Source organism: Crinia signifera, chromosome 7 (assembly GCF_055691185.1).
Source record: "Crinia signifera chromosome 7, ASM5569118v1, whole genome shotgun sequence".
Lineage (NCBI taxonomy): Eukaryota > Metazoa > Chordata > Amphibia > Anura > Myobatrachidae > Crinia > Crinia signifera.
In genome coordinates, this window is record NC_139223.1 from 112,740,569 (window position 1) to 112,752,706 (window position 12,138).

At 46.2% G+C, this 12,138-nt stretch overlaps 1 protein-coding gene across 3 annotated transcripts in view; it reads right to left on the bottom strand.

Moving 5' to 3' along the window:
• Positions 1-12,138, bottom strand: part of LOC146020482 (uncharacterized) — a 35,415-nt gene that overhangs the window by 14,231 nt on the left and 9,046 nt on the right. For 2 of the 3 annotated variants that reach the window (XM_083153656.1, XM_083153655.1), the window contains exon 2: positions 6,674-6,785. The exons of the other annotated variant lie outside the window; for it this stretch is intronic. In XM_083153656.1, the coding sequence (XP_083009782.1) occupies positions 6,674-6,680 (7 nt within the window). In that variant the 5' untranslated portion in view covers positions 6,681-6,785. The remainder of the gene's footprint in view (positions 1-6,673; positions 6,786-12,138) is intronic. 3 annotated transcript variants of the gene reach the window in all.

The window sequence follows — 12,138 nt, forward strand, 5'->3', positions numbered from 1 at the left end:
GCCAGATGACACATATGCCCCCACGGTGCCAGATGACACATATGCCCCCACGGTGCCAGATGACACATATGCCCCCACGGTGCCAGATGACACATATGCCCCCACGGTGCCAGATGACACATATGCCCCCACAGTGCCAGATGACTCATATGCCCCCACAGTGCCAGATGACTCATATGCCCCCACAGTGCCAGATGACACATATGACACAGTTCCTCTTCTTCACCACCCCCCAAACCACACCACCCCACCCGTATAAAGTCTGACTTACTATTTTTGCTGCGCCGTCCGCCCCTCCACCTTCAGCACTGCAGCAGGACCCAGTCTTTATGCCGCCAGATATGCCGCCTTGTCTCCCTATGGTCGCCGACTGCACGTTGAGTGCCAGCCTCCACCGACTCCTTTTGGCACCTGACCATCCTGTAAGCGCAGTACGTCAGTGCGCGGGTGTGTGGTGACGTCACCCATGCACCCGCGCACCTCCACAAAGGACTGCTGGGACCGGGCTTCAGAAGAAACATCATGCCCCATTGAAGCCCGTTCCCAGCAGGTTTTATTGCATTGCGCCGCATTACTAGCGGACTTGGGCCGCATGCGGCCCGCGGCCCGGACAAGCCTGCTGTATATCCTCTACCTGTATACTTGAATACTTGCGTGGGGACACTAGTGTGGGCTTATACAATTTAGCAGTTGCTGCACCATACTATATTGCTCTCGTGGCAGTATGCAAGTGTATTTAACAATAAGTGAACCCTTCGTCTTTAACCACTTGCATACTGCCACTACCATCAACTAGGGCAGGGCTGGGCAACACCTGCCCTCCAGATGTTGATGACCTACACATCCCAGCATGCCTTGCATCAGTATCAGCATGGCCACATAGCAAAACTAATGCAAAGCATCCTGGGATGTGTAATTCATTAACATCTGGAGGGCCGGTGTTGCCCAGCCCTGCACTAGGGCATGGTGGGAGAATAAAATAGTGTGCCGAGGGCAACGAGGCACCATGCCCAAAGCAATGCGAGGGGATGTGGTGCACTGGAAATTGTGTCCATGTCGACTGTGTCCATATTCGGGTAAAAAAAACAGTGAAAAACCCCATGTCGACCTTTTGACTGTCGACCTAATGCTCTTGTCGATCTAGACCCATGTTCACCTTGTCCCATGTCGCCCTTTTCTCATGTCGATCTAACAGTTTCGACTTAATACTTGTCGACCAACATGCTGTAGACCAGGCATGTCCAAACTATGGCCCTCCAGCTGTTGTGAAACTGCAATTCCCATCATGCCTTTCCACAGTTTTGCTATTAGGGAATACTAAAACTATGGCAATGAATGCTGGGATGTGTGGTTTCAGAACAGAGAAATCTGTACAATTGCGTAAAATAATCCAAAGCTGCTCTTAACACTGAACAAGTTACACCACAACTTGAAAAAAACATGTAGACCAAAAGAAAGATATCAGTGTCCTGGGCGCTAAGGTTGGAGAGGTGTAAGACGAAGGCACTTACACTTTTAGTGAATCATAAAGAGAAGCCTCTCCAGTGGTTGGAGAAAGTCTGTATCACAATTTTTCAAAGGATTATATGATTCACTTTTGTCCCTTGGCACTTTAAAGGTAGGGTAAACAAGCGTATAATCACCAACCGGTGATAAAACATGGAGGATCTCACCAACCACTGCCTGTGGTTCTGAATTAGGATGCCAGGAAAAGGGTCCTTTCTTAGCCGAAACTCTGTGTGGATACAAGCGGATTGGATGGTCCTCCCAAGATAGCGATACTATCCTCCAGCCACGGGTACAGTTGCTCAATGCATTTCAGACCTTCTGGTCCTTCATCAGGAGCATACTCCATACATGTGTGGTTTCACACCAGCTGGAGGGCCACAGTTTGGACATGCCTGCTGTAGACCAAACAATCCCAACCCAGATATTCAATATCTGGCTTCCCGCCTTTACTGTAAAATATCTATTGGTTTTTGTTTAGTTTCATGGCGGCAGCATGGTTGCCTGCTACTTCCTGGTTCGGCGCTCGGCAAACTTTCTAAAATAAAGTTCATGCCAACGTGAATAGTTCATACCCCACTATCCACGTTGGCATGGAGATAATTTTAGATAGCGTAGCGAGCCACCAAGCCCGTAGCGTGGGCAAACCCCACAAGGGGACACAGACGCTGCTGCGACTGAGACCCTGCCGCCGTGAAACTAAACAAGTACCTATCTATTATCTACAATGGAAAGAAAAGGGTATTTCATCTATAGCAAAAGTATTCGACCCAGGAGGACAATGCTCTCATGCAGAGCCAGATTAAGGTCTAAATGGGCCTGGAGCTGAAAATGATCAAGGGCCTATTCTGCGCAATAATAGGGGTTGTGGCCAGCACCTAATAATGTGGGGGGCGTGACCAGTGTTCTGTTTGGGTGGTCTGCTCATGGGTGTGTCTGTATTTGTGTAAATACTTTCAACTAATTATATTGAGTCAAAATTTACGTTATGCCACACTATTAAGGCAAAATTCACATTTTGCCACACGGATTGAGCCAAAATACACACTATACCAGGCATGTCCAAACAGTGGCCCTCCAGCTGTTGTGAAGCTACACGTCCCAGCATGCCTTGACATAGTTTTAGCATTCCCTAATAGCAAAACGGTGGCAATGCATGATGGGACTTGTAGTTTCACAACAGCTGGAGGGCCATAGTTTGGACATGCCTGCACTATACCAAACAGATTGAGCAATAATGCACAATATGCTCCACAAATAGGGGCATTGAGCGCCAAAGGCGCGCATTAAAAATTTAAACCATAATGCCCATGTTCGTTGCCATGTGGGATTACATGCTCATTGCCAAGGGGGAATACATGCTCGCAGTAACTGGGATACAGCCGCAGTCGGGCAGAAATGACAGCCGGGCAGAGAGCAGGGGGCTGCCCGGCTGTATTCAGAGCACTGCATGTCCCGGCTATTTGAAATAATACCCCTTTCATACCAGAAAATGCACTTACCCGGGAATATGGTCCCAGGATCATGCAGGGACATTCACGGACTGGCCCCTTTTGCACCAGCCTAGTCCCTGCATTTTCTGGTGTGAGAGGGAGAGAAAATCACCCATCCCCCTTTAAACAACCAGCTATATCTTCGGAAACCAACTGATCCATTTACATGTGGGCTTCGAGATGAAGATTTCCAGAGAAACCTGTCCTCAAACAACATGAACAGCCATGAAATTACATTTCAGAAATAAATAAAAAATTGGTTTACCCGCAATATCTCTAGAACCAGGGGCGGAACTACTGCCGGGGCAACCGGTGCAGTGCACCGGGGCCCAAGGAGTTAATAGGGCCCGCTGCCGACAGTAGTTCTGTCCCTGCCTCTGCCCAGCCAGTGGCACTGGCTCCAGTTAGCGGGTGCTGGGGACCATGCACCGCAGCACAGAAAGAAACCTGGCACTGGGTTTAATGCAGGCTGCAGCAGTCAGAGCCGGCGTCTGCTGCGCCAGTGAGCCACTGCCAGAGCCAGTGCGCGGGGCAGCATGAGGCCCAGCAGCGGCGATGTGGGAGAAGCATACCTGTGATCGAGCGAGCAGGAGGCCCTGCGGCATCATGATCGGGGTAAGCAGGAGGCCCCGCTGCGGCAATGCAGGACGCCCAGTGAAAGTCAGTGGGAAAAAGGAGACCTGGGGCACAGCATGAGGCCCGGTGGCGGCAATCAACAGGGAAGGAGACCCGGCAGCAAGTCAGGAGGCCTAGCAACTGTGGGCAGCTGGAGTGTAGGAGGCCCGGCTGCTGCAGTACAGGAGGCCCGGCGGCAGTGGTGATCAGTGGAGGAGCAGATCTCCATATCAGGAGCAGCTGAAGGTACACAGCTTTTCATGTTGGTGAGGGAATAGAACAAGGCATCGGGGAACCGGGGTGTGGAAGGGGTTAATTAGGCTCTCTCCCTATTCCCTGCTTTCCCCTACCCCTCTCCTCTATTTCTCTCTCCCCCTGCCTCTTTATTTCTCTCCTCACCCCAGTCTCTCTCCACTTTTTCTCCATTCTGTTCTCCCTATCTAATCCCTTTCTCATACTCTCTCCTCTGCCTCTCTCCCTGTAGCCTTTTTTTCTCAACCCTCTCTCACCAATTCATCTATTTCTCTCTCTCTGCCCAATGTCTACTAAGTCTCTGGTCATCACATTTCCCCTCACTTTCTCCCCCCTCCCCCTCTACAGGGGCTACGACAGGTGACAGATTACGGGGTGGTTGGGGGTAGACAATTACAAGAAAAAGAAAAGGGGACAAAACTTCAAGAGGGTGCAGTTGATTGCCTTGGGCCTCCCCAAGCTGCCGGGCCCCATAGCATTTACACCACTGCAGGCTTGACCATGTAATCCCCCTGGAAAACGTGCATGTAATCCCCCCCAGGAAATGAGCATGTAACTACCCCTGGCAATGAGCATGTAACCTCCTGTGGCAAGGAGCATGTAACCCCCCGGCATCGAGCATGTAATTCCTGGCAACAAGCATGGAGGTTAGCTCTTTTTTTTGTGGCATAATATGTAATGGGCATTATGGTGTTTGGCGTAATGAGCAATACGGTGTGTTATACTATGTAATGGGCATTACGTTATGGGGTATAATGTGTAATGGGCATTATGGTGTGTGAATGTGTAATGGACATTACAGTGTACGAAATAATGTGTAATGGGCTTTGATTTTCAAGTAAACAAAACAAAAAGACACAATACATTATTTTTTTGTGTGTTGGAGGGGGGCCCAAACCATATTTTTGCACCTGGGCCCATATCTTGTTCGTTCTGCCTCTGTCTAGAACCAATAAACCCATATGGACCAGGTATCAGATTGAAGGCCCAGCGATTTGGGTTAGACTATGATCAACCTCGAGCTTCTGTGATGCCGGAGGGGCAACTGGCAGCCGTTGGAACCGGGTGGAGGTTGGAATTAGCGGGTCCCATGTTATCCTATGGTGGTATCTCCGGTTCCCGGGGGGCTAGCGACGCGGGGCTGGGCTCGTTGGAAAGCCCTGGCCCTCGGCTACAAAATGGGAGAGTGGGCCTGGAGCTGTAGTTTCATCAGGCCCATTGTTAATCCGGCCCTGCTCTCATGTACATTATATACCTTTTTCAACGCAAATGCTGGATCACACCTGGGATTTAGACAAGGGTCCGTCCCAGGAGCGACCCAGCATTTGCATTAATTGTCCCCCACAGCGACCCGGAAAGAACATGTTTTTATGCATAGCTTTGTCAAATTTATTTATTTTTATTGTTTTAATTTTCTTTATCATCTGAAATATTTCAGACCATTGTTATTTGATTTTATTTTGTAAAACCCATTAACATTTGTGTTTTTTTTTTGTTTTTTTTAAAGGGAGTTTCTAAATGCCATGACACTGGTAACCACAGTCACTGGACATACAGATGTACAGTTGTGTCCGCATACATCTAGCCCTTAATATGTGGTGCAGCAAAAAAATGCCTTGCATGATGCCAAGGCCTGTGCAACTCTGCTAACTCCAGGCATTTGTTTGTGTCAGAAATGTATCTCAGTCGCAACTCAATATGAATAAGATACACTAAATGACTGTGCTAATTTATTTGTTATATATTGTGTGTGAGTATACAGTATACAGAGCGGATTAGACTTTGTATTGGAAAAAAGCTGCAGCAATTTTTGAGTACTTCATGTACAGATTGACTTATTGGTCCACTCTGGGTGATGTGGAAGGCAGTGTATGCTGAATATCGTTACCTACCTCAGCTGTTAGCTTCCCCACACTGTTCTATGAGCCAGTGGCAGCGTGCACACACACATGCACTCCTGTGCAGGCTATGCCACCGAGCCAGCAACAACAAAGGAGGACATATCTGTATGAAATTAATTAGCAAAATCACTTTGTGTGTCCTCTCATTGTGACCCAGAAAAATGCCCAACACTAGAAGATTCTCATGCAACCTGGGGTGCCAAAAAGGGTTGCTTGGCAGGACTACAGCAGAAATGTATGAGGACACATCTGTAATCCCCCTCTTTCTTTTGCCATCTTATGACCTGTGAGCTGGTTTTTAAGTGGCTTTGACTTCTGTCAGATAACATCGTCTTGGAATAGACTTCAAAGCATTTTGTTAATAGACACTTTTAAAAAATACAGAATCAGCAGCATCCAAAGATACATTTAGAAAGGGAAGACAGATAAATAGTAAGTTATATAGGGAGGGGCCCTAAACTGCACACCCTATGTCAGTGGTTCCCAAACTTTTTTGCATCACGGCACGCTAGATTATCAGAATATTTGTCAAGGCACCCCTAGGTGCAAAGTTTGCTACAGAAAACAATATTAAATTAAATAAGTTGTGCTTATATCCTTAGGTCCAGGTTTGTGGTGAGGGACAGAATTCACTTCTATTTATCCACATATTTAAAAACTGGAAGCCACAAGCACTGATTTTGCCTATTACATTGACCATAAATACTTCTGGACAAACAAACCAAGGCACCCCTGCAAGTGCTCAGAGGCACCCCAGGGAGCCTAGGCGAACACTTTGGGAACCACTGTCCTATGCAATGAAAGGTGCTACTATGGCGAGGCTTCCAGTACCACATACATTAAAACATAAAAACACATTTTTCAATAAAGTTTTTTGTATAATTGTGGCCATGGCTATGGACTTACCTACCATGTCCAGATAAACTCATCAAGTAAGTTCCAAATGTTCTAAGGGTTCAATTCAGGGGTGTGATGTACCCCCAAAACCAGCTGAGCCAAATTACCCCAAGGCATCACACTAGTGGAGTAAGTGAAGATAAGATCAGCTACTGCTTGTTTTAGGATTGTTAGAGAAATAGGAAGTTATCTGGGGAAAAAAGACTCCATATAACAGGTAGTGTGCATGGAACTACAGCTTTATCCTTTTTACTTTCTTTTCAGCATTTTAGCTTTCCAAAAGTTTTGTGGATTGGTGAACCCCTCCATCTGAGTACCATGGATAGCACTGACAAACATCAACAAAAAGTCATATCCAGCAAAGCATAAGCTCCACTAAGAAGCCTGTTACACATTGTTTTCCAACACAACTGCAGGGAAGCGAGGCGCGGCGGAACACGTCCTCTGACCTTTTCATTCCCCCACTACCACGTTGGTGTGGAGTTGATTTTATATAGTGTGGCGAGCACAGCGAGTCCAAAGCGCGGCGAGCGGACGCGGATTACTTTACATGTATTCCGCGTCCGCTCACCACGCTTCGGTGGCTCGCCACACTATATAAACTCCACGCCGACGTGGATAGTGGGGTAATGAAAACGTTGGAGGACGCGTTCTGCCGCCGCTTGCCATGCTTTGGGGTGGCGTTGATAGTGGGGGGGCCCTAAAACATCATTGTATGTCATACAATCATTTTATCATACAATCATTTTATGGTATAGGTAATCGATCACATGCGATTTTGCGGCAGATGCGATACGATCCCCCGGGGCTGAGAGAGCAGTGAATAAATTACATAGGAAAATGGCATTGCACATCTCATGGCACTAAAATGGCCCATGCGATGCGATTTTCCTATGCAGAAAAGCCCACTAAGCAAATTGCTTAGTGGGTGCCGTGATAATACACAAGTACCGACGGATCGCATGCAATCCTGCCGCCTGGGAAGGTCCTGGGTGGCTCATAGTGAGAAGTCGCATAGTGTATGGGGGGCCTTTACTAATTATTTTACTTGCAATTCTGTGAGACTGGAAAACAAAAACTGTAACGGTTCTTGGAGAACTAAAATTTGGGACATACTGCAGTAACAATTACAATATACAACTTGCAGCAAACACTTCAAAATATGATTCATGTAAAACTTGTTACTTGCTCGAAGAGACAAAATATATCACATGTATATAACTATAACATGCTTTATGTGACCTAGCGCAGACCTGTTATTATTCCAATATGCAGCTGTCTCTTAGGGTAATACTCAACCCTTAAAAACGAAAGCAGAAATGGTGTAATGGTTAGCATTACTGCCTCACAGCACTGAGGTCATGGGTTCGATTCCCACCATGGCCCTAACTGTGCGGAGTTTGCATATTCTCCCCGTACTTGCGTGGGTTTCCTCCGGGTACTCCGGTTTCCTCACGCAATCCAAAAATATATACTGGTAGGTATGGTATATACTGGTTTGTCTCCCAATCAAAATTAACCCTAGAATGTCTGTGTGTGTGTGTGTGTGTGTGTATATATGGTAGGGAATGTAGATTGTAAGCTCCACTGTGGCAGGGACTGAGGTGAGTGTTTAAATATTCTCTGTAAAGCGATGTGGAATATGTGTGGATATATAAGAAACTGTTAATAAATAAATATAGATAATGGTCGGCCGTAAGTACCAATTAACAGATATTTCCAGTAAAAATGATATCATAGCTTTGTATTCATAACAACTTTCCCCTTTGTTATTTTAATAGAGCAGTCGTAAATAGAAACTCAGTTGCAAAGTATCAGTTTTATCAGATTTATTTGTAGCAATGTAGTGATTAAAGCGTGTGTTAAAATAAGCAGCTCCTAGCTATAATTAGTGCTGTTAGCTTGGAACTGTGATTAGTCCAGATGAAGGTTAGTAATAGCTGTTTTTCATGCACTCAGAAAAAGCCATATGCTATGTTTCCTTTAGAGTGCATAATCCATTGAAAGTTCATTCCATTATTGTTTTTATAAGCAAGCCTTCCTAAGCAGAAGGACAAGCAGAAACGCGTTGGTGGATCTATGAGGGACATTTCGTTGGAGACCCGGGCCCTCCTAAAGGAAAATTTTTACCAACACCTTCATATAGCCTTGTATGGTATTATGCCCCTTACTACTATTATTTAGTTTCAGATGGTTATAGTAAACTAGTAAGCCTACTCGAAGCAAAAGCTTTGAAAGCTAGTCTGCTACCTTCTGTGTTTGTGCATGTGTGAAAGAGATGTTGTTTCACTCTCTGCCAGCAGATGGCAGTGTTTCGGAGACTCACGGACCCTAGACATCATATACATACATACATACATATATATATATATATATATATATACATATATATACAAAGCAGGGTTCCCCACGGGGAGCAAGCACGTCACTGCAGCAATTTCTTATGAAGAAAAGTTGTTTATTGAGCCTCAACGGGCCGTTTCGGGGTACAACCCCTTCCTCAAGAGACTTCAAACAGGTACAATAATTACCACAGTGTTACACATTTAAATACCCTCACCTTGCCGCCAAAACACCTTCAGTCAGGCCAGACACGCCTCCGCTGCACGTCAGACGGCTCCGTCGCACGACAACAGCATCATCGCCTCACACACAATGATCTGTCGTCATGACAACCGGACGCCGGCCGGCGACCCGAACCCATCGCGCAGATGCGAGCACCCGCCACTCTCATCTAGCGGGTACCCCCTGTCCGCGGGACCGATCAGGCTTGCAGTGAAATACGTGTCCACACTGACACACTCACTGATTGCCTCCTCGATCAGTGCCGGCACCCAGAGCGGCTAACGGCGTCTCTCACATGCCGCTGCCCCTCTGTTGGTAGCCTAGCAACCTCCCAAGCTGCCGCGACGTCACCCAGGAAGCACACGCCCACGGCTCACACCACGTCAGCGCTGCTCCCATGGCAACGACACAGCTGAGGCAATCATGAGTGTAGATGTTACATACAGGCTATGGACTACTATACAGCATTTATATGGACAACATAAACCTTGCATAACTCAGGACATAAATTTCTAAGTGGGCGACCATTCACCATCCTCTGTGGCCGGACCGTCTCACACACAGCTCGAACCACACAGGAAAATGGCCGCACACATCAACTGAGGTGTCGTCCTGGGTGCTCACACCAACCCAGGTCGACAGCTCAGGTGTCGACATACCATATGCTGTAGACAATATAGACACCCTTCATGAATAGAACATCACCAACAAGACAAATAAAACATTATACAAATAAAGATAATAAATAGTAATACAAAAATACAAAGAGATAATAATAAAGTAACAGCAAAAACTATATATCGAAATATAGTATGGGTAAAGGTAGGAATCAACATCCATCACATACTGTATGGACCCCTGAGAACGCCTAGTGTGGACAACAAAAATTCAAAACATCACAACCATATAGAGAATCTGAGCATTCACATAAATGAACTCCATACCAGTCGCTCATTTAAGCCATGGGGTGCAACTGTATTTAATGTAAAAATCCACTTGGCTTCAAGCTTAAGTAATTTTTTATATCGATCTCCACCCCTAATTGAGTCGGGGACATGGTCTATGATTTGATACTTTAAAGATGATAAAGGATGCCCCTTTTCTTTAAAGTGCATCGCCACCGGTTGCTCTGTCACTTTACTTGTTGTTTTACCACCGATGGAGGCCTTTATGGCAGAGCGATGCATCGCCATCCTCTCTTTAAACTTACGCGATGTCATACCGACATAGCATAAGTCACAAGGACAGCTTACCATGTACACAACATAACGTGTATCACATGTCAACACATGTCGGATGGAGAATAGTTTGGAGGAGTGAGGATCTTTGAATTTATTGCCAGTCACGAGAAAACTACAGGTGACACATTTTGGGCACCTATAGCATCCCGGTGCTTTCACCCTCATATTGGCTATATTTGTTTTATCAAAGCCAGACACATCAGTATGTACCAAGATGTCACGCAAATTCCGTCCTCTGGTGTAACACGCCAGGGGGCGGATTCTTCTAAAGACCGGCAGGTCCTTGTCACTGGCCAAAATGGGCCAAAGTGCCTTACTAGCAATGGGTACCACTGTACTAGATGTGTCAAATTGAGAGATAAATGGAAAAACCTCCCCTTGTTTTTTAATAGTGGGCTTTAATAAATCACTCCTCTTTAACTTTAGTGCCCTCTCTTTGGCTATTTTGAGCGTGTTAAGGGAGTACCCCCTGTGTCGGAACTTGTCAACTACTTTATCCAATTCTTGTTCCACTGTCTCATGATTACTACAGATCCGCATAGCCCTCACCATTTGAGAATATGGCAACCCCTTCTTCAAGGGAGGGGGGTGGTGACTACTGGCCAATAACAGTGTGTTACGGTCAGTAGCCTTACTGAACAATGATGTGCTGATCACACCATCCTGAATACTCACTGACACATCAAGAAAATCGATTTTACTATCACTGGTTTTGAATGTGAATTTGATTGGAGTGTCAGCTTCATTGATTTCAGCCATCATCGTATTGAATAAATCAATGCCACCATTCCAGAACATGAATAAGTCATCGATGTATCTGCAGAACGCCCGGATGTGTTGGCCATAGCGATGTTGGAAAAAGTGTTCCTGCTCAAAACTGAACATAAACACATTCGCATAGGCCGGAGCCACCGCTGCTCCCATTGCACACCCGGACGTCTGCAGATACATCTCGCCATTAAAAATGAAATAGTTTTTGGTGAGGACCAATTCAAGCAGCTGCAGATAAAGGTCAACATTAAATTGGAAGTTGTCTAAATTACACAAAAAGTTCCTCATGGCTGATAGTCCCTCTTGATGCGGAATGGACGTATAAAGACTAGATACGTCCATTACGCACATAATGGTATGAGGTTGTAGGTCATCAAATAATTTGATATGGTTCAAAAAATTGGTCGTGTCCTTCAGGAATGTAGGCTGGACACACAAGTGCGGTTGTATCAACATATCAAGTAACTGTGACACTGGCTGCAGGACACTCCCCCTGGCAGAGATGATAGGTCTACCAGGGGGGTGTGCACTATCTTTGTGCACCTTAGGCAAGGTGTAGAGGACCGGGATGACCGGAAAAGCTGGTTTAAGTGCCATCCCGCATTTGTCGCTAATAAGCCCATCTAAAACAGCAGTATCAACAATTGCAAATAATTCCTTCTGGAACATAGATGTAGGATCTGTGGTCAATTTACAATAAACATTCACATCAGGGGGTACCCGCTAGATGAGAGTGGCGGGTGCTCGCATCTGCGCGATGGGTTCGGGTCGCCGGCCGGCGTCCGGTTGTCATGACGACAGATCATTGTGTGTGAGGCGATGATGCTGTTGTCGTGCGACGGAGCCGTCTGACGTGCAGCGGAGGCGTGTCTGGCCTGACTGAAGGTGTTTTGGCGG